At 44.4% G+C, this 26,340-nt stretch overlaps 1 protein-coding gene across 1 annotated transcript; it reads right to left on the minus strand.

Annotated features, from left to right (window-relative positions):
- Positions 1-4,449: 4,449 nt before the first annotated feature.
- On the minus strand, positions 4,450-26,069 carry OPRK1 (opioid receptor kappa 1; the record flags this gene model as incomplete). Its single annotated transcript, XM_079722708.1, has 3 exons — positions 25,804-26,069; positions 10,040-10,392; positions 4,450-4,982 (listed from the first exon to the last, which is right to left on the minus strand). The coding sequence occupies exons 1-3, from the start codon at positions 26,058-26,060 to the stop codon at positions 4,450-4,452; spliced, it is 1,143 nt and encodes a 380-aa protein (XP_079578834.1). The 5' UTR covers positions 26,061-26,069.
- Positions 26,070-26,340: the final 271 nt, after the last annotated feature.

Below are 26,340 nucleotides of genomic sequence, written 5' to 3' on the forward strand. Positions count from 1 at the left end.
TCCAGAATCTAATATGACTCCTGGCATAAATCTGAATGAACAGCCTTTCAAGCACCAGTTATTGAAAAAAATTAATTATCATGTTCATTTGTTCTTGTTATCACTGGTTTCCACAAACATGGACGCTGTCTGCCAAAATGTGTAGTGCTGTAAAGCAATTACTGAGAGGAAAAGATGTCATAATGCCTACAACTTGCTGCATATTGAGTTTTCCCTCCAGTCAAGTATATTAACAATTTCCTTAAAAAATAAATTTCTAATCATGTTCAGCATATTCCAACATTTTTACAACCAAATATATAGCATCCAGCCCAAGGAAAGGACCTTGTTTCAAATGAAAAACTATTTTCTTCCATAGACTTTTTCCAATTCTATTTGGAAGGATCCATGAAAAATGGAGTCTTAACACATACTTGAGCTCCAATCACTAATGAAAAATTGAGTTAGCAATTAAAGATAAATAGTAGTAAGAAATTTGCAGTTTTAAATGAGAATAGGACTTGCTAGTGTGTTCTCCCCAATTAGTAAAAGGAGTTCCCCTTTTCACTTCCCTTTCCTAAGTTTTTGTTTTTATTTACAAAAAATCTTTCTCTTGTCAAGATACTGTTTTTTAAATTGTTCTGTGTGTGTTCAAATACCCTGAGGTTTAGAAACAATTCATGGCAGTGACGTGGTTGCATTTTATTGGGAGCAAGGCAGAAGTCTGCTTGTGTTTCCAGAAGAGTTTGAGTTTTTCATGTTCTTATTGGTGGGACAGTTTGATTTTGAATTTTGCATATTTTTAATAGTGAAAAAGTGGCTTTTCATAGGGAAGGCAGTATGTACCATCGATTCGGGGATCTTGGTAGCGTTACTCTGGAAACAAGTGCATTTTCCTAAGTGATTGATAGGTTTGGGAATTTAAATCATACATGGTTTCGATTCCTACATGTTCCGTGCCTTTCCATTAATCATCTACAACATTGTCGTGGATGGAAAATTAAGGCAACAGTTTATATTTTTGAGAAACAGTGAGCATCATTCTTGCCAAAGTGCAGCATCATCGAAGCCATTAAAGAATAAATGACTGATTGAGCACAGTAATGGACTGATGTGATTTTAGGTGCAGTTTTTATTTTATTGCAAGGCACACAATCATATATACAATGCAAAATTATCACCTTCTAAGTACAAGATGTAAAGAATATACATTAGAGTAAAGACTATATGGATATGCTTCTGGTTCAGAGAAGAAAACTGCCTTAGGGCAAGCAGGTTCATGCCCCTTTGGGAAGAGGTTTTTTTTTTTTTTTTTTACATCTTTATTTGAGTATAATTGTTTAACAATGGTGTGTTAGTTTCTGCTTTCTAACAAAATGAATCAGTTATACATATACATATGTTCCCGTATCCCCTCCCTCTTGCATCTCCCTCCCACCCTCCCTATCCCACCCCTCGGGAAGAGATTTTCATATTTATGCTGAATCTTCCAGGCAGCTCTTGCGTAGAAAATAAATCTCACTGAGTGCACATACAATCTTGTCACAGTTTTCTCCTTAAAAAGCTCTAATTTAAAGCCAGACAATGTATTCCTTTTATTCCAGTTATTCTTCTTATGTCCCAGTACTAGATGAAACACCTATCAATTGCCTGATAACAGTTATACGGATTTAAGAACTTTATTTCTCAGTAATGCATCATAGAATGAAACCATTTTCTTAAGACTTATGTGAACTTTCCTTGATTTTTTCGAAACTATCTTTCCAAACTATGCTTCCTTTTTAGTATTAAGCCTGGAGTTTTGACCTAAACTCTGCATAGGGGATGCATCCAGGTTCCTAAGGGTAACACAGGACGCTAACGGGGCTTCTACTCTTCTTCCCGTCGGAATTATGGTTGTTCATCCTCACTGATGCCTCCTGCACAGCTTTATTTCTCTGCATTTTTCTGACCCCTGACCCCTCACTAGGTCCTGTCTTCCAGTTCTTGCCAGGGAGGGGAGAAGGGGCTCATGGAGGAACCTGAATTCAAGGTTAGATACGTGCAGCTCTGGTCCCAAAGAGACACAGTGGACAGTACACTCTTTGCCATGATTGGAGAACAGGAACATGATGAGATGGGACACAGACACACACTCTCACACACTGTGCATGCACACAGTAACCACACATGCACACACACACACAATGCACGCACACATACACTCAACTCTCACACACACGCATACACACCTTTGACAAAGAAATATATTTGTGTAAGAGATATTTTTCCTAACATACATGATTCACTTTAACTTCCTTTAAAGTACTGCCCTAAAATGACCCTAAAATGACATAGCCATCCTCTCCTCTTCTGGTGTGGGGACTCTGGTGCTTCCAACAATGGAGAAGCTTGGAACACCATGACCTCACGGGCACTGAGAGCTGTTTCTCTCTCTCTTGGGGCTGCAAACCTAGACACGAAGAGAGGCAGGACGCTCAGGCTAACCTTTAGACTGCAAGAATGGCAAGATGCTCTGAGGGCATGTGGATTGTGAACTTAAAGAGATTGTCGTATTTCCCACATCAGCGGGGTGTGTTCCTGGAGCCCTCCAGTTAAATATCCCTCTCATATGGTGGCCCGAATTTTTAACCATGGGGTGAACGTCAACCAGTATTTAAGCCATTCCTATGTACTTTTAGTTATAAGAATACAAGGACACCTAAGAAAATCAATGAAATGTAAGAAATGCTCAAAAGAGCACTTCATTTTCATCAGGGAAAACCTTGCCCCACTGCCTTCACTCAGCTGTGCCAGGTGCCATGAAAATCTGCAAAGTAGACAAACATCATCACAGTAAATTTCTGAAACCGCGTACAAACTCTTCCATGCAAGGTATGTTTCCAAAAGGAGAGAGTACACACACAAGAGAGAAAGTACTCAGTGACCAGAACTTACCGATGTAGTGATGTCGGTAGTTATATAGTCTATACATTTGATTTTCCTATAAATTCCACAGGATGCTGCCCTAATAACATACAGGCTTAAAGAAGAGATGGGTGTTATTTCTAAATTAGCCCTTTCTTCTGCCCAGGTAAGTTGCAGAAAAAGCCATTACCTTGAAACCATACGTTTCAGGGGAAAGAAAGAGGAATATATATGTCATCTGGGAGTTTTAGCAAAATTACCCTAAATGTGCTGCCCATTGGCATTTTCCTCAGCAGGTGTGCTCCATGCAACATGGTGCCAGGTATGCCCAAGCACCACGAGCGACATGATGTCCTCATTCAGACCACAATTAGGATCAATTTTACTTCTCGCTGAAAGCCACAAAATAGTACCTCAAGATTCACATGAGCAAGACGTCCTCCTTCCATGAATAGAGAGAACCTGGTAACAGCGATATATTCATAAGGAGATGCTGCTTATAAGCTAGATTCAGCCAAGGCTACAACCTGGGAGCGAGTTAAACATTTCCTGATTCATTAACACATGAGTTCTGGGCTCAGAACACCCATTACTGGGCTAACGGGCGCTCAGGGAGTCATGGCGGCGTGACTGATTCCCAGACAGAAGCTTATGCAGCAGCAAAATATCTCGGCATCAACCCTGAATGACTTGGGATCTCATCAGCGTGCCCTCAGGAAATCACTTGGCAGGGAGGCAAGCCCACTCCTTATTTGTACGTACACTATTATTTACAGATGAAACTATATGTATAGTTGGTAGTATTTAAACCACTTTGTGTCTCTTGACATCAGGACATGCTTTATCCTGAGGTTATTTATCTGAATAGCATGCTAAAAACAAACAAACCGTAGTTTTCAAGAGGTTAAATGATAACCACCTTTTGCATGTTTAAATGACTTTGTAAACATCAGGACAGTTTTCTACTACACGTGAACGGCCGACGCCCCAGGTGTGGGTGTCTGAAGCGGAACTCCTCACCATGCAGCTACAGGAGATGCGTGTCCACAAGGCGTTAAGCGAGCTGGGCACGGGCCCTGGACACGGTTTTCCTTCTTAATGATGTTACTACTGCTGTCAGTGTTAAGCATCCGGATTGGATGCCCGCTAAGCTCTGAAACCACTTTACTCTACTTTTCTTTTTTCCTAAACAGAGCTTTTGACACCACGTTGCATAGGAAGGTCACAGCAGATGGGTCCTGAACTAAATCTAGGCAACCAGAAGGAAAAGGCTCGTTTCTTGGTCCCTCAAAGGAACTGGGAGTCAGCCTCGCTTCCCCTCCCTAGACAGGGGCTGCATCTCCTTGCTCAGACCTCTTGCGCTTGGTCCCCACAGCCTTGATGTCTCCACTGACCTGGGTCGCTGATGCAGCCTGCCTCTCACCACCTCGGACCATGAGATTTCTGAAAGTTTGTTAAAACTGCTGCCTTTCCATCTCAGACTGCAGTAGTAATCTGAGTTAAACCTAGATCGTTGAACTCCTCTCTACCTGGAGAACTACAGGAAGACATCTCCACGACTAGTCATACTGGTTTATTTATCCCATCAGCATCCCTCAGGTGAGCAGGATCCTGAACGGTATTTCTGACTCTGTCAGTGCTCTGGCGCTCCAGCCTCATCTTAATTGGAAAGCAGAAGTCCCTGAAACACCGCTTGAAGTTTTCATCGAGAAAGGCATAGAGAATGGGGTTCAAGCTGCTGTTGGTGTAGCCTAAGGCGATACAGAAGTAATAGCTGGAGAGCGCAGCCGTGCTGTAGGAGCTGCTGCCCAGGGCCTCTACGAGGATGAAGATGTGGATGGGGGTCCAGCAGATGACGAAGACCGCCACCACCACCAGGACAAGCCTGGTGATGCGACGGAGGTTGCGGTCTTTCTCTCGGGAGCCGGAAAGGAGCCGGACGCTTTTTAAGCGCAGGATCATGAGGGTGTAGCAGACGATGATGATGAGGACGGGGATCACAAAGGCAAAGACGAAGACACAGATCTTCATGACGAGGTCCCACCAGGAGTAGTCGTCGTCCGGGAACTGCAAGGAGCACTCGACAACGTCCATGTCTGCAGGAGGTGACAAAGCAAAGCCACAAAAGGAACGTCAATGGTTAGTGCCGTGGCTCCCAAGGGCTTTTAAAATGTGAGTTTTAATGCCTTCGGCTGCAAAGGTGCAATTATGGTGAGACGCTATTACCTGAGGCAGATCACCAGTTAGGAATGAATGCCATGCCTATTAACCATGCTATCTTTGCACGTAGAACAATGAAGCCAGAAGGTCACCATTCACTGCTAACAAACGCAATGCTACAGAATAAATACGATTAGCCAGCAATACGAATTATCTCGTTGTGGAATGGGTTGACGCGGATGATTTTCAGAAGAGCTAAACTGTTCGTTTATAGCATGAGTACTTATTTGCATTTCCATACATTAACAATTCTCCCAGATCAAAGGCTCTGACAATAAAAGCTAGTATCTATTTGTAATAAATGATTAAATATTTCAAATCTAGCCACTCGATTTAACAAAAGCCAACTTGTCCAAAAAACGTTAAGTGGTTTACAAGAAATCACTATGTGGGTCGATAAAAATTTTTTTAAAAATTTGTCTAAATATGACCCAGCTGTTGTGATTTAATAGAACCAATGGTGGTCACTGTGATTGAGAGCATTGTTGAAACATGAGTAAATTTTGAAGAAGAAAGAGAAGGAGGAGGACGAAAAGGAGAAGAAACTAGAAGAGGAGGGGAGGGAAAGGAGGAAGAGAATCACCACCATCATCACCATCATCAAGGAAATTCATAAATCAGACGCATTTTTTTCTTTTGCCGACATTGACTATGTAACAGGTAAAACGACTGTGTTTATAGGATTACTTAGAAAATGGCTGTATTTGCTCTGCTTCGTCTCTTTGCTGGACAGTATTCTCTTTGGAGTGGCCATAATATTAGAAAGAGCAGAGACCCAGGCTAAGAACACTTTATAATACAGAACTCCCACTGGAGGCCTGCTTACCCCTCCCAGACTCCCTTTTCCCCAAGCATCAGCCACTGAGCACAGAGCAGGCTAAACTCTCTTTGTCCTGATTCTTCTTTAGATAAAGGAATCATGAACAATACTAAGTTATAATTTTTAGAATGAAAATATTTTCTTCTGACACTGGAAAATCCGCTTCAAAAATAGTATAAGAATGTTTTTCAAATAGTGAAAGAGCTCTATTAGTAGTGTTTTCTAAAACATCTTCATGTGCCCTTAATCATGTATCCCTTAGTAAAACAAAATCTTAGAATTTCGATTAGACATACTTTAAAACACAAAGAGTGTAATCATTTTGGCCAATTAATAGAGAGGACTATCTTAGAGTCATTTTCTATCAACTAAATACCATATCAAACCTTTCAATAGTAAATGAAAGCTCCCAGAATAACTTGTAATTTTTGATTCCCTAAAAAAGCCATGGTCCAAAGTACCATTACTAGGAAGACTCCAAGAAACAAACAAGGATCTCTCTTATTTTTTGCTTTAGTGTTTATGGAAATAAGACCAAAGTCATTTTTTAAAAATCATCACTATCATCATAGAAGAAATGCATTTATTAAAGAACTTTTTAGGGTGGCACGTTGCTACCTAGCTTCCTTGAAGGTTTTTTCTTTCCTGCTTAACTTTTGTGTGTTCCAACAGTGCCTCTTTCTTGTGGTTGGCCTCAGCTTAGATGTCACTATAGAGACATTGATACAGAGGCTGACCCATTTGAATAGACCTCTTCCCTGCAATTTATATTTTCTATATATTATACTTATTCTATTTTTATCACTGTATGATAACAGAAGCTAGACAGAAACCAGACAGAAGCTCTTGTGTAATAATGTGTTGCCTTTCCTAATGTTTTTCTCTCCATCCAGAATGTAAACTACCTTAGGGTAGGTACTCAATCCACCTTGAATAATATTCAGTCCCTGCCACATAGGGAGGCGGGAATATATGGTGTTTGAGGAGAATAATTTGCTAAATAAACAACTTAATACCACAAGGAAACCCTTGAAAATATGGACTCAGTACAGTAGTTATTATGGAAGAAAAACCTGTTAAGATAAGCAAGGCAACGTAAGGGCTGATGTTGACAATTTGGAGACATCTTTAAACTCTGAGGATCAGCTTCCTCTCGCATGTAGTAGGAGCTCAAAAAACGTTTAATGAATGGGTGAAATAATCAACTGCAAGACTTTTACAAGACTTTGGAAAACATCCAGTGATCGAGTTGTAAATATCCTCGGGAATGTCCATGAAGCTGAAATTCTACCTACAAGGGGGAAAGGAGAGTACTGAGGCAACCACCAGGGAAATCCAAGTCCAAGCACCGATTTTTATTAAATGTTTGATTTCAGGAAAAAGACTGCATCTTCATCTTTAAAGACATATAGAGGCTGAAAGTGAAGGGACAGAAAAAGATATTCAGTGAAAATGGAAACCAAAGGAGAGCAGGAGGAGCTATAGCTACACGTACATCAGACAAAACAGCCTTTGAGGTAAAAACTGTCACAAGAGGCGATTTTACATAATGATAAAAGGGTCAATGCATCAAGAGGATAAACAATGGTAAATATATACGCACCCAACATTGGAGTACCTAAATACATCAAGTATATATAAACAGAACTGAAGGGAGGCATAGACAGCGATACAATAATAGTAGGGGACTACAATATCCCACTTTCAACAATGGGTAGATTATCCAAATAGAAAATCAGTAAAGAAATGGCAGACTTGAAAACATTAAAAATAAAATGAACTCAACAGATATACACAAAACATTTCACTCAAGAGCAGCAGAACAGGGGCTTCCCTGGTGGTGCAGTGGTTAAGAATCCACCTGCCAATGCAGGGGACATGGGTTCGAGCCCTGGCCCAGGAAGATCCCACATGCTGCGGAGCAACTAAGCCCATGCACCACAACTGCTGAGCCTGCGCTCTAGAGCCCACGAGCCACAACTACTGAGCCCACGAGCCACAACTACTGAGCCAGTGCACCTAGAGCCGTGCTCCACAACAAGAGAAGCCACCGCAATGAGAAGCCCGTGCACCGCAACGAAGAGCAGCCCCCACTCGCCACAACTAGGGAAAGCCTGCGTGCAGCAATGAAGACCCAACGTTGCCAAAAAAAAGAAAAAAAGAAAAATGCCAATGCCAATCAGCTCTGATACAGTGTGTGGAGATCACCTAAAGTACTCTTCTTGGTCACCCAGGAGTCTTGACATGCAGTGTGACGCACACTCCAAAATGAACACGCTAGCTGGTCTGGAGACAGTCTTTCATCACATAAACAAAGCCTGCTTCACAAAATAAAAGACACACGGAAAGGATGGAGCCCTCCTACAAGACTACTTTTCTCTCCTTTCTTCCTCTATTAGTTTTGCCACACAAACTAATCTTCTGCTGACACTGGGGGCTCTTTTCTTCCATTGTATCTGCACTTGTCCATCTCCAGCACCTCCTTCCTGGAAAACCCACAACTATTTTCATTTCCTTTCAAAAAACCTAACTGAAATCCATTTCTTCTAGAATGCCATTTTCTGGCAATGATTACAGGAGTAGTGGTTAAGTCGACAAGTATACATAACTATTTACAAGTATAACTGTAAAAATCAATTCTTTGTTTGCCCTGGGAAAAAATCATCCATCTTCTTATGTTATTTAGCCCACTGTTCTCACCCTCACAGTGCATATGCAGCATCTCCTCTTGAATCTAAGTTATTACGCACCAACCCCTAGGGCTCAGAAGAGTTTCCTGCAATTTTATTTCATGTGTTGTGTGTATGAAGAAACAAAATCCTGTGTGTAATTAAGCATATTTTAAAGTGCTTCTCTGTTAAAGTTTGGCTTTTCTTAAAATTTACCAAGTATTATAACTTAACACTTGCAGTGCTTATGCTGTAAACTCATTTTGTAGTTTAAGAGGAAAAAGATTATGCTTCGTTTAAAAATGTGTACCATGCAGGATAAGCTATGATTTTAGCACCTGCCTTTTCACTGCGACCTGGAAAGTCCCTACTTATCTGTACTCACAGGTGTCATGAACCCCCAAAATAAACTGGAGCATTTAGACAACTGCTAAAGCAAAAACAGCATTTATAAAGTCCAAAGTGATCATTCTGCTCCCTACCCCAATGAATTTCTATTAAGACCAAAGATATTTTCACAGCTTTATCTTCTACAAGTAAAGCTAAGCTCCTAGAGCAGTAGTTCTCACCTTGGCTACAGGTCAGAGTCACCTGGGGAGATCTTAAAAATCTTGACACCCAAACTGTGCCTCAGGTCAATTAAACCAGACCCTCCAGAGTGGGGCCAGGCAGCAGTATTTTCTAACGTACCCAGGTGATTCCAACACACGTCCCATGGTCAGAACCACTGTCCTAGAAATACAGGGAAAACATCAAATGTCCTGTTTGCATGAGGTAAAAAGTAACGAGTCCAAAATCTGATGGTTTTGCTTCTCTGTACTACCATTCATCTGTGAACCTAATTTTGAATGGCCTACACCCAAATGAAGCTGCCATGATATTAACTGCCTGGAGATTAACCCCTAAGGAAAAAGAGTAAATAGCCAGCATGACTCTAATGGCTTAGGGTGCTTTTCGGGGAGAAAGAAGCGGAGCAAGGAGGTGTATCTTAGAATTGCCAGGACGCAACAAATTGTATTTTAAAAATCCACATGACTGTGGTTCCTTATTTCATCCCCACCCCTCCAGATTCCAGTAAGCACTTTCTGAATAGGGGATAGGTTGTGTGTCTGTGTTCTGGTCATGCCATTATCCCATCCTATGTTTAGATGTGGAAAGGAACACAGAACTGTTTTATTTCTCATCTTCCGTGGATTTAGCATTATATTTCCGTTGGCATTTGGCTTTCCTTCTATATATGTGGCCTGCTCACTCCCAAATTAAGAGTCTGTGTAATTAGAAGTTATATTCTAAAAAATGAAATGATTTAACCGAATCACTTTGCTGAACACCTGAAACTAACACAACATTGTAAATCAACTCTACTTCAATAAAAAATTATTTCTTTTATGAACAATGATAAAATAAACATTTTTTAAAATGAAATTTAAAAAGCTGCCCTTACCTTCCCTGACTTTGGTTCCTCCAAGGACTATGGCAGAGATGCCAACAGATGAAGACAGGATCCAAATACAGATGTTGATGATCTTTGCCTTCAGGGGCGTGCGGAAGTCGAGAGCCTTGACCGGGTGGCACACAGCGATGTAGCGGTCCACGCTCATCATGGTCAAGGTGAAGATGCTGGTGAACATGTTGTAGTAGTCGATGGAGATGACGATCTTGCACAGCACATCCCCAAAGGGCCAGGAGTTCATCAGATAGACGGTGCTCTGGAAGGGCATGGTCGTGGTAACCAAAGCATCTGCCAAAGCCAGGTTAAATATATAGATGTTGGTTGCTGTCTTCATCTTTGTGTATCTAAAAGACAAGAAACAAGATTATTTCTCTCCATCTTCATGTCATACCCATGATGTAAATGTGCCACTGGGTTATTGAATTTGTTTTTCATTCACTTATTCTTGACGTATTCATCATCTAACATGTAAAAGGACTGTTCTAGACATTAGGGGTAGTAGAAAAATGGGCAAACATTTCTGACTTGATTTAGCTTTTATTCCAGTGCTTTGTTCCAAAATCTATTTAATTTTAAAAGGGTAAAGAAACGAGTATAGACAGACAGATGAACATACATATAGGTCTTTTCAACAGACTTGCGTGTGATACAGGTCTTTATTTTGTGACTGACAATTCACTTTAATCCTACCCAGGACTGCTTGGCTTTGTTCATTTTTTAATGCTTTATTTTTTTTTCACTGTGTAAAACAAAGATAAAACATATCCAACTTTTCCTCGAGGAAGGTTTACCCAACTTTACTTTGAGAAATCACTCTCTGTAATTATGTCTTTTAAAATGGTTTTTAGTTTTAAATACATTCAATTTCAATGACTACAACACAACTAAGTGTTGATTTTTGTCTACTAGTGTCCCACTAGCTTTTCATTTTAAATGCATTATGTAAAAAAAGCAGGCTGAGTTCTTCCCTTCTACACAGTATAGCATAAGACATCATCTGGTATGGTAGGTGAGAAAGAAATCTGTTTTCCTTTACTTTCATCTTGAGAGATTTATAAAGCACACAGTGTGTTTCATTTTCCATTTGAGGGAACAAAAAATTTCAAAATAGGTCAGAAATATTGCCTTTAAGCCCAAATTATTTCTTTCAGTTTTAACATGAAGCTTAGAACAATTCCGTTTTCTACTAAAACTGAATTAAGAAGATTGTTTTACTTAGAGAACGCTTCCTTAGAGATCTGCAGGGCATGAAATGTACCAAATTACATCAGCGGGTTTTCTGAGGCCAAATGCTAAAATATGTTGGGAAAAAACGTATATTAATTACTTTGTACACACCTCACATTTGTGGGCCTAAATCACAATTAATTCAGTCCCATGTACCTACAAGGAGCCAGACTTCAATGTTAGGGCCTTGACTTTAATTAAAGGTCTTTGTAAGGAGCCAATTATGCAAAACTACTTCTACTTTGGCTATAAAGTCAATATCAGTGGTATTTATTGATCACTGTGTCTGTGCTGTTCAATACATAAACTTCCACATGACACTTCTGTGACAGGTGGTGACAGAACAGCTTTGTCTCCCCTTTTGCAGGCACTGCGGTCTGATGTGAAGTCAGACAGTCCTGAGTCTGAACTCAGTGTACGACTTTTCTGAGTTTCAGGTCCCATGAAACAAGGACAATAAAACTGAACTGACAGGACACGAGATAAGAGCAGGAGACAACCTGACTCAAAATACCCGACACACAGGATCACACTGCACTCAGGGTCCCACCCCAGGACCAGTCTCCTTGCCTGTTTCCTCTTCCTGCTTGTGCTTGGATGAAGGCATTGTGAACACTTGTACCCAAGTCAGTATCTCTTGGCCTCCGTTTTCATGCTCTGTTAACTAAACAGTGCCTTAATCTGGAGAGCGAGGAGTTTATTCTAAAATATGTTTTGCTTTTACATTTTTTACTCAAATATTATTAAATGGCCCATAAATTTTAGAAAGTGATTGAATGAATATGCCCAAGACTCCGAGCACAGGCTTTTAAAGGCACAGATAATTAAGCAAGTGCATTTCCTGAGACAGAGCCAAATGTTTCTTTTTCTTTAAAACCATTTTTTAAATTGAAGCATAGTTAATTTACAATATTGTCTTAGTTTCAGGTGTACAGCAAAGTGATTCAGTTACACCTATATATCAATACACATATATATGTATTCTTTTTCAGATTCTTTGCCATTATAGGTTATTACAAAATACTGAGTATAGTTCTCTGTGCTAATCAGTAGGTCCTTGCTGACTGTCTATTTTATATATAGTCTGTGTATCTGTTCATCCCAAACTCTTAATTTATCCCTCCTCCCACTTCCCCTTTGGTAACCATACATTCATTTTCTATGTCTGTGACTCTATTTCTGTTTTGTAAATAAGTTCATTTATATCATTTTTTTAGATTCCACATATAAGTGATATCATATGATATTTGTCTTTCTTACTCTGCTTAGTATGATAATCTCTAGGTCCATCCGTGTTGCTGTAAATGGTATTATTTCATTTTTTTTAACATCTTTATTGGAGTATAACTACTTTACAATGGTGTGTTAGTTGCTGCTGTATAACAAAGTGAATCAGCTACACATATACATATATCCCCATATCCCCTCCCTCTTGCATCTCCCTCCCACCTTCCCTATCCCATCCCTCTAGGGGGTCACAAAGCACAGAGCTGGTCTCCCTGTGTTATGTGGCTGCTTCCCATTAGCTATCTATTTTACATTTGGTAGTGTATATAAGTCCATGCCACTCTCTCACTTTGGCATTATTTCATTTTTTTTATGGCTGGATAAATTCCATTGTATATATACACCACATCTTCTTTATCCATTCATCTGTCAATGGACACTTAGGTTGCTTCCATGTCCTGTTTATTGTAAATAGCGCTGCTATGAACATTAGGGTGAATGTATATTTTCAAATTAGAGTTTTCTCTGGATATATGCCCAGGAGTGGGATTGCTGGGTCATATGGTAGTTCTATTTTTAGTATTTTAAGGAACCTCCATACTGTTCTCCATAGTGGCTGCACCAATTCACATTCCCACCAATGGTGTAGGAGGGTCGAGTCAAATGTTTCTAATGAATAAATGCCATCTGTTCAAATACTGTCTTCTTAAAAATATGATTTTATGCTTGAAAAATGCAGGTTACAAGCCAGGCTCCTACTCTTTCAATCCCTGATACTAGCAAGGACTTGAGTTGTCAACACCTTTGACTTCTGCTCTCGTGTTTTGTGACCTGATATTCTCCTCTTTCTTTACGAAGTTAGACTGATGTTCTCTGACTTATACATTTAGGTGGACCTGGGTTCTAGTCCTTAGTTTTCCCTCCAACTGACAGACTTTGGAGAGATCACTGAAAACCCTGAGGTTCTGTTTCCCAACTATAGAATAGGAAATATAACACTTATCTCATGGAGTTCCTTAGATAACTAAGGGGAAGCACCTGATTTGGAGACTAGGTGTAATTTACTTCATGTTTCCAACTCCTGTCCCCGCATCTTGTGTGGGTGGAAGCCACCAGTTACCACAGGAAGCAGAGGGGAACATAGTTTCTAGTTAACACCCCTGGTTGTATTTACCCATTCAGCTTGAATATGAAAGATAATAGTAAAAATGAAGCTTGGGACCTTAACTGCTAGAAGACCATGAATGGAATGATACATGAGTTACAATAAAATAGAAGATGCATCTTTTAAGTAGCAATAAAATGCTGAATAATAACTTGCTCTGAGCTTTTCAAAAATATTTTTAATAGTTAGATGTGTGAAACTGCTTCAGGCCTGAACTTACAAAGAGGTCAAATCCTGTCATCAGATCTCAGAAAAAGAGAGATGACTAGCTACAACGGAGATGTCTATGAATTACACGGATCATAATTATACGAATTGTAGCAAAAGTCCATGCTCCCCGAGAAACAAGCTCTGCCCAGATCCTTCAGGCTGGAGCTACCGCTGTTACCACCCCAAGGGCTACAGGCATCTGCCAGAGACGTAGAGAGATGCCTGCACCCTCCTCCTGTACCCCCTGCATCCACCAACATCCAATGTCATAGCACTGAGGTGGATCGCGTTAATGACAATAATGGTAATAGCCATTTACTTCAAAACACTCCGTGTGTCAGACTCTGCTCTACATTCCACGTGCCTTATCCCACGTAGTCCTCACAGTGACTCTGTATGGTAGGTACCAGCATTCCTACTCTAGAAATGAGGCCACTGAGAATCGCTGGAGTTCTGTACCTTTCTCAAAGTCATATGGTTATAAAAGGCACTGCAGGAGTTCAAACCCAGGGGTTTGACTTCACCCCTGCAGTTTTACATCCCCCCGGCACTTGATAATTTACAAAGCCCCGAATTTTGACTTCCATGTATCCTATTTGATTCTCACAACAACTGATCTTCGAGTTGCCCGGGAGATTTAGGTCTTTTCTCTAATATCGCTGAAGAACGTAGACTCAGGTGAGTAAAGTGATTTTCCTAGTGTCAGCAGAGGCAGGGGCTCAGTGGGAACATGTGGAGGAGGCAGGAGGGCACGGCCCCTCCTCCAGGGTCTGGAAGACACATGCTTCCAAGCCTACAACACTGAAAGGGAGCACTAAACAGGTATAATCCAAAGTAGCAAACGATGGGCTCACCACATAGCTATTGACAGTCTTTTAGGCGCTGCAGTGGCCACGGCATTAAAAGACCTCACCCCCAAAGACAGTCTGGTTGAGCCCCCCTGGGTATTGTTTGCATTGAACCAAAGCAAAATAGCAGTGAGTGCTTTCAGTCACTGTGCGTCTGCTGGTGAAAGCAAACAAGTAAGCTTTCTCACTGCGATCAGACAGGAAATTATTCTCCATTCCATCCACACTGCTTTCTAAGAAGTTGCAAGTATTTCCAGTAAAATGGCCCCATGTGAGTGGGAATTCTTGGCTTGTGTGGGGCGGCTGGAGGTGGGCTGGCGGGGCATGGCTGCACTTCTCAGCGTCCAGGCCGCAGGAGCATATGGCATTAAAAGAGCCAAGTCTGCGCGCTGTCCCCACTAAACTTGGCAATGTTGCAAGCCTGCAAGCGACGGTGGGAGGTGGAGAGCAGGCCAGGAAGAGGGGTCAGCAGGGAGCTCAGGGCGCCAGCCACGAGGACGTCATCGCGGGGCAACGTCACGGACGGTGTCCCCGCGAGCTGACAGCGCTGCCCATCGCACGCTGACTCAAGACCTTCCTAGCGTGGTTCTCTTCACAGGGACAGCACACGCTCGTGTGACAGCGAGGGGAACAAAGATATCTGCAGAGCTCTTGGGAACCAGCGTCACCAGGTGGAGATTCTGGGAGAGCGTGGCACTTGCACAAGAAAAGTGAGGCCACGGCAGGAGGAACATTGACCCTGTGACCCTGCAGCTTCCCGGCTTCCTGTCCTGCCCTGAACCTGTTGGGCGCAGACGATGCAGGTGGAGACGTCATTCTCGGGTCATTACCATCCCTTGCACTGCCCCAGTGCTTCTCTTTTAATTCAAACGAAGCTTCTTTAATCAGGAGCTGCTTTTTAGCTTCGGGGCACCCACTAGCTATCTATTTTACATTTGGTAGTGTATATGTGTCCATGCCTCTCTCTCACTTCGTCCCAGCTTACCCTTCCCTCTCCCCGTATCCTCAAGTCCATTCTCTAGTAGGTCTGTGTCTTTATTCCCGTCTTACCCCTAGGTTCTTCATGACATTTTTTTTTTTAGATTCCATATTTATGTGTTAGCATACAGTATTTGTTTTTCTCTTTCTGACTTACTTCACTCTGTATGACAGACTCTAGGTCCATCCACCTCATTACACATAGCTCAGTTTCGTTCCTTTTGATGGCTGAGTAATATTCCATTGTATATATGAGCCACGTCTCTTTTATCCAAACATCTTTAAACACAGAGGCGGTTTGGTTCTGTGGATTCGGTTACTTGTGGCTCTTCCCCGCCCTTGTCCGCCGGGCTGACATCCTCCCTCCCTCTTCAGTCACACTCCTGCTGCTTCCCCAGACTCATCTTGTCATCATTTCCACACGTCTCAGCCTGCTGCATACACAGCAACATCCTGGACACTGAGCTTACTGAAAAAGAAGTTTATACAGACTCCGCCCCCAGGGTCTTTCAAACTAACTGAGCCAAAGTTATGATGTGAACCAGAGGAACAGACAGAGGGGAAGTCCACTATGTAGTGAAGAGATTGGGACATACTGCAAGGAAGGCAGAGCCTGGATAGGCTCTTGCCCTTTGAGAGGGATGTGGACGCGGAGGTCTGCTGGCTCGAGTCTCATTGAGGGCCACGGGTCCTGCTGGGGGTGACGGGAGGCCGCTTGGGATGGGAAAAGGGGTGTCAGGCCACAGAGAACCTTGAACACCAGGAAGAAAAACCATTTTAAGTATTGACTGAGGACTCACGTGACAGACACTGTTTTAGGAACTTTATGTCATCTGGCAATAATGTCATGCCGATTACCTTACCCGGTGCCTCAGATGACTCAGCACAGGACCTGGTACTCGATACGCACTCAGTGCCTGCCAGCCCCCCTTGTCACCATCCAGCTGCTGGTCTTCTTATTATGCTGTTAGTGTCACCGTTAATTACCCACCACAGTCCTAGTAACAGTATTACCATCCTGCAAGGTACAGCAGTCCCACTTTTTCTAAAGAGGAAGCAGCGTTAGAGATGATTCTCAGTGCTTCTCAGAATCCATCCCTAATAAGTAAAGGAATTCAGGACCATAGTCCAAAGTTTCTTAAGGAGTCAGAAATTTTATCAGAGGACTAAAGGGATTCTGTGAATTCTGCTACTTCTAGCAGCTAAAGGTTGAAAAACATTCTGATAAGTGTGGTTTAGTGTGCATCACGAGGGCAGAAGACATGTGACAGGATGAAACAGGGCCTGGTCCAGGGAATGCAAATATAAAATATTAGCATCTTACCCCTCGATGGATAAATGCCGTCAGCACGTTATGGTGTTGCAGGTTTTCCATAAGCAATACCCATTTTTTTTCAGGTGAGGAAACTCAGTAAAGAGGAAGTAAGTGATTTCCTCAAATTTGAGAGACAGTGGGAAGTAAAATCTGAGCCTTCTGAGTAGTCATCAAACTACCGCTCCAACATAATGAAAAAACAAACACCCTACTGGCCATTTCTTTGAAGAGACTCCTTTAGTACAGCAAATAGCTAACGGCCAATAGAAAGCTCCTGAACAAACACTGGTTTGGTGAAAAAAATGAGTGTGATCAAAGGCTCCCGCCCCACAGGAACCTGGCCACTACCCCACAAGCCTGGAGCGGCACCAGGAGTCTGAAGGCCCCAAACACCAAACTCAGGAGGAGGACAGTTCTACGGCACCTGGGAAGATGCAACCCTTTTTAATCAGCGGTGAGAGAACAGCACAGAGAGATGGGTTTCGGCACTCTTTTCCCTGCATGATTTATTCATCCTCCTGGGCATGCTTTCCAGATACACAGCATTCTAGATTTTATGTTTAAAATAACCAGACATGATGGCTGTACTGAGGTGAATTCTCAGGAGAACTTATTTGAAAACATAATGTTTGCTTCATTAAATTCTCCAGATATTTCCAGTTCATCTCAATGAAATGAATTTGCTATACATCCTTCTAGATTATTTACTACTGAAATTATGGTTCTTTACTCAAGGGCAGTAGCTTATCAATTTTTTTTTAAAGAAGGGAAATTCAGCCATTGTTTCTCCAGTGATCTGACTTTGAAATTGCCTCAATCTATAGTAAAGGAGTTATATTCATGTAGGTATCAGGTCCCTGATACTCTCCTACATGCAAAGAGCAAAAGCTTTCATGAGAACAGAGGAGTGGGGTGTGTCTCCCATTCCTGCCTCTTGTAACTGCAGGTACCAGGCTGGTAGTGATGGACAGCCAGAAGGGCGGACAGGCATCTCACTGGGTGCTGGCAGGTGGTCCTTGCAGGGTAGCAGGAGAAGGGGAGGGAGGCGGATGCAGAAGTAATGCTTTCACTGCAGTAGCCAGGGCCCCAGAAACCACTCATCCTCCCTGCACTCACGGCCCTGAGACCCAGAAGAAATGTTCTAGTGCGTTCGGTGGTGCACACTGGGTGAGTGTTTATCACGCCCAAACACACCTGGTAGAAAACTACAAATCTCAAATGACTGACATGTTGCTTCCTAGTGTACAACTATCTGGATACCTAGAAGAACATAGAATTCTTAAGTGATTTTTCTGTTTTTATACAGAAAACTGACCTAGCTAAGGTGAACCACAGGGTGCCACAGAGAGGTGACACGGTTACCCTCCTGCTCTCTCTTTCGTGGGAAGGAAGTGCCCCTACAGAAAGTGGAAAGCAACACGGTAAAGCAGAGACAGTTTAGAGTTGCGTTGTGAAGTTAAAAGAGTTAACACTCAACAGAACCTTGGAACATCGCTCCTTTAACAGCCGATCGTGAAAGCCTCATAACTCCAGCCATTCTTAGTCTGAAGGCTGCCCCGCTCAACTTCAGACCAGTTCCTTTGGGGTATCTCAATTCATCACGTTTTATGTTTTTCTCATTTTTCATTTAAATTCTGACTTGCTTGGCCAGTGGAGTGGGTTAAAAAAAAAACACCAAGACATAAGCCTTTTATAATATTAGCCTCACTCCTAAACCCTATTCTTCTTACATTAGTCTTCCTTATCTAAGACAAAAGCCAGCATCCCCTCCAAAGAAAGAAAGAAACAAACAAAAAACCATCGGCTGATTTTCTGTTAAGGAATAAATGAATGTTATTCTGAAACTATCTGTTGTTAACATGGTACCTTGTTAAGCCTGTAAAACTTGCACCACTGAAACCATGTTAAGCCAAATCTTAGAAAGGAAACCGTCCTGCGGACGTAGAATTTTAGGGTTTTAGCTGAGCACAGAGCACCCCGTCACCCTCCCACCTTCAACCCCCAACCCCCGGCAGCGGCAATTAGTGTGTCCACAGGTAAACCTGGAGTAGAGGGGGTGCCTGCTGCCCAGTTCTCCCAGAGACACAGCTGGAGACACGGTAAATGGAGAGGTGCTACCTTCTCCCAGCGAGAAGTCAGTCCCTCCTGAAACTAACTCTAAGACAGGTACTGGGAAGAACTGTAAAGGCAACACAGTCCAACAGGGATTTTGAAGACTACAATTTTGCCCAAGTCTGTTAAAGCTTAAGAGCTCTATACTTGATCACCACCTTGTTTGTTTTTTTTTTTTCTCTTTCTTTCCTTTTCTTTTTTCCTGCTCTCTCTCTCGCTCTCTCTCTCTCTCTCTCTCTTTCTTAGCAGCCGTTTAGTCTCTGCTCTCAGATTTGGACTTCTGCGATGTCCCACAGCAAAGAAAATAATTCCATTTAGCTAATCCACATAAACAGTGGCAGTGAAGCCAATTCTCTCTTTTAAGAGCTTGTCAAACAATAAGATTACTTCCAGAAATTCATGATAGGCTCTTCTGAAAATAATTTCTGAAGTTATTTTACTATGCTTGCTTTAATGGAAATGTTGGGTGTTGATTCAAAGAGAGGATTCAGGATAAATTACAATGTATTTTTTTAAACCAAACCCTAAGGTAAGACTGCTGTTGGATAGCCACACACCTCTGCCTTTCCTCTCACACCACCCTAGGTGTCCCTTGGTGACAGTATCTAAGGTCGGCTCCCTTGACATTTTTTTTTTTTTGCGGTACGCAGGCCTCTCGCTGCTGTGGCCTCTCCCGCTGCGGAGCACAGGCTCCAGACGTGCAGGCTGAGCGGCCATGGCTCACGGGCCCAGCCTCTCCGCAGCATGTGGGATCCTCCCAGACCGGGGTACGAACCTGCATCCCCTGCATCGGCAGGCGGACTCTCAACCACTGTGCCACCAGGGAAGCCCTCCCTTGACATTTGAGAGCACCTGGAATACGTTGCACACACACCTGCAGTGATTACATGCAACACTTGCAGGAGGGGGACCAGGACACCTGGCATGGAAAGAGGCGGGCAGTGCGGTGGACACTCTGACTGGCTCACACCCTACCCCCTCCCATACCTCCCCAAATTGTCTATGCCACAGTTTTGGCGGGACGGGCCTAAGCTCAAGCTTGCGGTCCCCACTGACTCAGAGGTGGCCTGAGTGAGTCAGATGGTCTCAGCAGAGTGGAGCGTGGAACTTCCGTCATGCCTGGGGAAGAAACACCCTGCCCCCTAATTTATGAGCCAGAGAACAGGTACCTTCGTGAGGAACAACCTCCATGCCCAGCAAGCTTGGGGGGGGGGGTTATAGTTGCCTCTGGAGAAGAAATCTGAGTTCAGGAAATGGAACCATTTCCAGAGTATTTTTGTGGTTCTGTTTTTCTCTAAGCCCCTTACAAAGTTACCTCTTCTGGCAAATCCCAACACCGCCCAAGCTGAATTATAGGGAAGCCAAAGTCTTCTACACCAAGGGCAAAGTCAGCAGAATGCTGATCCCTAGAGGTCTTTATTATGGTAGCAAAGTATTAATGAAAGCTAATGAGAAAAGGAAAAGGCAAAACTTAAGACCAAGGACCAAATAATTTTCCGATTTCTGTTATTTTTTTCCTAACAATTTTTCCTTGTTTCTCCTTACACTCAATTTAAAAAGAAACATACCTTTATAAGAGTAAAGCTTTTCTTTAAATTAAACAGAAGAAAAAATATATGTATGTAACTTCATAAAGACTGAAGCTTGAAAAGTGTCTTCTTAAAGAGAACAGAAAATGGATAAGCGGTGTTTAGAGCTGAATTGTGCCCTCCAATTCACATGTTCAAGTTCTATCCCCCAGTACTTCAGAATGTGACTGTATTTGAAAGTAGGGTCTTTAAAGAGGTGAAATGAGGTAAAATAAGGTAAAATAGGGTCATTAGAGTGGGCTCTAATCCAACATGACTGGGGTCCTTATAAGAAGAGGACATTAGGACACAGAGGGTAGGGATGTCGTCCACACAGACAACCATGTGAGGACACAGGGAGAAGGCAGCTGTCTGCAAGCCAAGGAAAGAGGCCTCAGGAGAAACCAAACCTGCCAACACCTTGATCTTGAACTTCCAGCTTCTAGAACTGTGAGAAAACACATTTTTCTTGTTTAAGCCACCCGGTCTGTGATACTTTGTTACGGCAGCCCTAGCAAACTAATACAGGCAGATGTCTAGGAATCTGAGCTACCTGTGACATAATTGCATAGAGCCATCCAGAAGGAAGGAGGCCAGCAGCTGGGGATGAATAAGTGGGAGAGAGATACACAGACTTAGGACTGGTCAGAATTTCCCTGACAGTTACGGCCACAAGAATGGACGACACCACTAAGACTGATGCTCAGTTTGACAAGCCACCTTGGCCAGGCTGCAGTCTCTGAATATTCAGTCGCTTACCAAGGTGCTGCTGTGAAGGTGTTTTGTAGATGTGGTTAAAGTCCATAGTCAGTTGACCTTCAGCAAAGAAGATGACCCTAGATGATCTGGTGGGCCTGGTCCAATCAGTTGAAAGGCCTTAACTACAGGGCTGCGGCTTCCCTGAGAAAGAAGAGATTCTGCCTGGGGAGGGTAGCCTGCCTCTCCTGATGCCTGCGTTCGGGGCTGCAGACCTGCCTAGCCAGCCCCACAATCACGTACGCCAATTCCTTGGAATAAACCCTCAACACGCACATCCCCTGCTGGTTCTGCTCCTCTGGTTGAATCCTGACTAATACGGAGGGTGTGCAAAGTAAGGACAAAGAGAGCTGAGAACGCTCTGGAAAAGAGGAGCATTTAGGGAACATCAGGGAAGAGGGGGCTGTGATGGAGGCTGAGGAGAAACCCAGCAGATGTGGAAGGAAGTCAAGGAGAAGGTGAGACTGGTCCAGCATGCCGAATCCCCATGGGAGTCAAGGGACAGCCAGGCCGAAACGAGCATCCGGACTGTGGGAGCTTCAGCTCTGGGAGAGGAGTGTCACATCACAGGCACCCCCAAGGTGTTGGTAGGACCCAAGGACATGGATCAAGGGCTGAGGTAAGAACATCCTACGCCAGGACCACAAACCCCAAAGCCTGGAGCGAGAGGCTGGAGTGCTTAAATTTTAAGGTTTTCAAAGTGAAAGGTTAAAGTACCCTACCATCAGGCAATTATAGCAGTTGCTACACATTAAATGATGAAAATCCTTGAAATACTAGATTATCTTCAGAAGATACTGGACAGCATTCCAGGTGTTCAAGGTGGGAAAAGCTATGTGTAAGGCAGGTCTAAAAACAGTCAAAGCTTTTTCCACAACACTCACTTTCTCCCCAGGTCTGAGCTGGCCATCCCAGACCCGCACCTGCCCTGCCATCCAAGCGTCCAAATTCCATCTCCAGAGTGACTTCCTAGAGAACTCAACCAGGACTATTTTGCATGTACAATATTTTAAAATAACATCCTTCTCCACACAGGGAGGGGGAAGGGTAAGCTGAGACGAAGTGAGAGAGTGGCACTGACATATATACGCTACCAAATGTAAAATAGCTAGCTAGTGGGAAGCAGCCACATAGCACAGGGAGATCAGATTGGTGCTTTGTGACCACCTAGAGGGGTGGGATAGGGAGGGTGGGAGGGAGACGCAAGAGGGAGGGGATACGGGGATATATGTATACGTATAGCTGATTCACTTTGTTATACAGCAGCAACTAACACACCATTGTAAAGCAATTATACTCCAATAAAGACGTTAAAAAAATAATGTAATGTCCCTCTCAAAAGTGATCCCCCATCTTTTCAGGCGATGCTGGTCAGCCCTCGAGGTCAATCACCAAAGCTGCACTTGAATTCCATACTCTGGCTCTGCTCTGAGTTCTGATGAGCAAACCACTGTCTGCTGCAAACCGTCTTCAGCCCTTTTTTCTCCTGAGCAAAATAAACCCAAGTCCATCAAGTTTCCTTCTGAGGTTTCATTTTTCAATTCTTTGACCCTGTATCAGCTTGAACAAAATGCTCCGTAATGCTCTCAGCCATAGATTTAAGCCAACTATTGTTCCGGTAGGTTGGCTTTCCAGGATGAGATTAGAACTCTTCCCTCTTCATTTACTATCAAGTGGGGTGGGAGGATGGATGATGTTATGTGAACTCTCTAGCTCCTCTTGTATTTTTAGCTGAATTTATCCCCTTCACACAAATTTTAATCTTGGATATCTTTGGAATAGATATATTCAATTTATAATTATACTTTTTTATATTTATCATTAAAAATCCTAGTCAATCTACAATGATTCTTTCTTTCTGACATGTCTAATTCTCCCCGTGGAGTTCCCTTTGCATATATTTTAAGATTCTTTATTCTTTTTAATCTTAGACTGCAGGGCTATATAAAAAGTTGTAGAGCAAATAAGAAGCCCTTCTCAAACTCAAAACTTCAAGTTCTCATTCAAGTGACAATAAGATGTATCTGTTTCACTCAAGCACTTAAATATGATATGAGAAGGAAGAGAGTGGGTTTGTTCTTAGCATCCTCTTTTTCTGTAACAATGTTTTATTATAAAACAACGGGTGCTGTAAAAAAGATCTTCTAAAAAATTTAATTATAGTCTAGAATACAGCTGTCTTTTCTTTTCTTTTGGTTATTATAATCTTCCCTCCAATGGAGAGCAGCCCTAAAATTACTAATGACTTAGGAAAAAAATGTGCTTTTAAAATATTCTTCCTTCTGTATCTTGTACTCATCGCTGATAGAAGTCCTGTAAAATGCAATAAGCAATTATGAAAAGCAAGGTTACCAAGCTAGAGATGCTAATTGTAGGTGAAAAGAGCTTTATAATATGTATTCGGAAGCTTAAATGATGGTTTGCAGTTCCAGAGCACAGATGAGGATAAAAGACCCGACATTTCCGAGAGAGAGGGAGAGAGAGAGAGAGAGAGAGAGAGAGAGAGAGAGAGAAAGAGAGAGAAGGGAGGGAGGGGGAGGGGGGAGGAAGAGAGAGGGAGGGGGAGGGAGGGGAGGGAGTAGAGGGAGGGGGAGGGAGGGAGGGAGGGAGGAGGGAGTAATGGGAGAGTGGGGAGAGGGAGGGGAGGGAGGGGGGAGGAGGGGAGGGAGTGGAGGAAGGGAGAGGGAGAGGGAGGGGAGGGGGGAGGAGAGGGAGGGGAGGGAGGGGGGAGGGAGGGGAGGGAGGGGAGGGGGGAGGAGAGGGAGGGGAGGGAGGGGAGGGGGGAGGGAGGGGGAGGGAGAGGGAGGGGGAGGGAGAGGGAGGGGAGGGAGGGGGAGGGAGAGGGAGGGGGAGGGAGGGGAGGGAGGGGAGGGAGGGGGAGGGAGAGGGAGGGGGAGGGAGGGGAGGGAGGGGAGGGAGGGGGGAGGGAGAGGGAGGGGGAGGGAGGGGAGGGAGGGGAGGGAGGGGGAGGGAGAGGGAGGGGGAGGGAGGGGAGGGAGGGGAGGGAGGGGGAGGGAGAGGGAGGGGGAGGGAGGGGGAGGGAGGGGGAGGGAGGGGAGGGGGGAGGAGAGGGAGGGGAGGGGGGAGGAGAGGGAGGGGAGGGAGGGGGGAGGGAGGGGGAGGGAGGGGAGGGAGGGGAGGGGGGAGGAGAGGGAGGGGAGGGAGGGGAGGGAGGGGAGGGAGGGGGAGGGGAGGGAGGGGGAGGGAGAGGGAGGGGAGGGAGGGGGAGGGAGGGGAGGGAGGGGGAGGGAGAGAGGGAGGCAGAGAGAAAGGGGCGTTTGAAACATTCATGCTACTGCAGATATTGTTCTTAAAGTTCATAATAAAGAGAAATTAGTTCTTCACCCTTTCAATGTCCCTAAACAGCGTGACTTGCAGCCTTCCTTTATTTCACAGGAACTTCTCAAAGGAATCTCAGCTTTGTAGTCGCTCTCAAAGGTGCAGCTGCAGAGCATTAAGTCCGCCAGAAAGGGAGACTTCTCAAAGAGCATCCAGACAATGTTAGGATTTTTTTTTCTCTTGTTTCCTTTGTTGCAAGAGGCCAAAAGAGAAATCACTTCACTTACCAGAAAATTAGCATATACGCGGATATCTGGATATTTATTACTGGAAGTTGACATCAATATATCCACAAAAGAACAATAAAATCAAACCTTCAGTTCTCACCGTGGAAGATAAAAGGCAAAACAATTTTTGGAAACCCCCAGCAGCTGTACTTTAACAGATAAGTATTAGGTGGTTTATGTACAAAAGTCACTGGTATTCTAAACATATAAGGTGGCATATCAGTACTAAAAAGGCTCATGTATGGATACCAACAACCCTCAATAGTATATGCCGGCTTTGCTTCATAAACCATAACACCAGTCTGACGAGCTACAGGAAATTCTGAATTATCTTCAGTGCATTAGGTGGGCATGGATTTTATCTAAAGAAACATTTGCAAAGGGCAAAACGAAGTGCTCCAGACGGGCGCAGGCAACCAGGCAAAAGGCCAGGCAGATGGACCAGTTTCCTTCCCACGAGACACTGACCTTGCCCCTTGCAGGGACACCCCCTGCTCTCTCCCTGTCCGGAGGGTTTTCAGTAGGGGTTTGGGGGGCAGGGAGGGTCACTCCTAAATCCTCAAGACGCCTCCGGCTGCTCGGATTCGCCCTCTGCCAACCTCGAAGTCCCGCACCAAACACTCTCCCAGGAAATCTCACTTCGAGGAGGCCACGCTCTGAGACTGCGGAGCCTGACGGAACGGGGTCCCCATTACCGGGCGGGCGTCCCTCCGCGCGTCCTGGTGGCCGGCCCGACCTTCCCTCCCTCCTGCGGCCACTGCGGCGCCCGGACCCCGAGCTCACCGGACGATCACGAACATGACCAGCGAGTTGCCCACCAGGCCCACGACGAACACCACGGAATAGACCGCCGTGATGATGACCGGGATGACCGGCGAGATGTGCTCGGGCTCCGGCGGCGCGTCCTCGGAGCCCGCGCTGCTGTTGCGGTCCGGGTCGGCCCAGCCCGGGAACCGGCCGCTGCCGTTGAGGGGCAAGCAGGTGCTTGGGGCGCAGGTGGAGCCCGGCTCGCCGCGGAAGATCTGGACCGGGGGCTCCATGTCGGGCGGCTGCAGGCGGCTGCAGCTGCGGGGCGAGGACAGGCGACACCTGCGGGCTGCGGGGGCGAGAGACCGGCTGGACCCCGGGGACAAACTTTGGCCGCGCCCGAGCCAGCGCGCGAGGCCGGCGGCGCCGAGGGCCCAGGGCCCGCTGATGCCCACCCCGGGGGACGGGCCTCTGGCTGCCGCCCGCGCCGGCAGACGCGCCGCGGATGCCAGGAGGGGCGGAGAGCGCGCCCGCCTTTCCCCCGGTTCCCGAAATCCGCCACCCTTGGAACCG

Source organism: Hyperoodon ampullatus (assembly GCF_949752795.1).
Source record: "Hyperoodon ampullatus genome assembly, chromosome: 17".
Taxonomy (NCBI): domain Eukaryota; kingdom Metazoa; phylum Chordata; class Mammalia; order Artiodactyla; family Ziphiidae; genus Hyperoodon; species Hyperoodon ampullatus.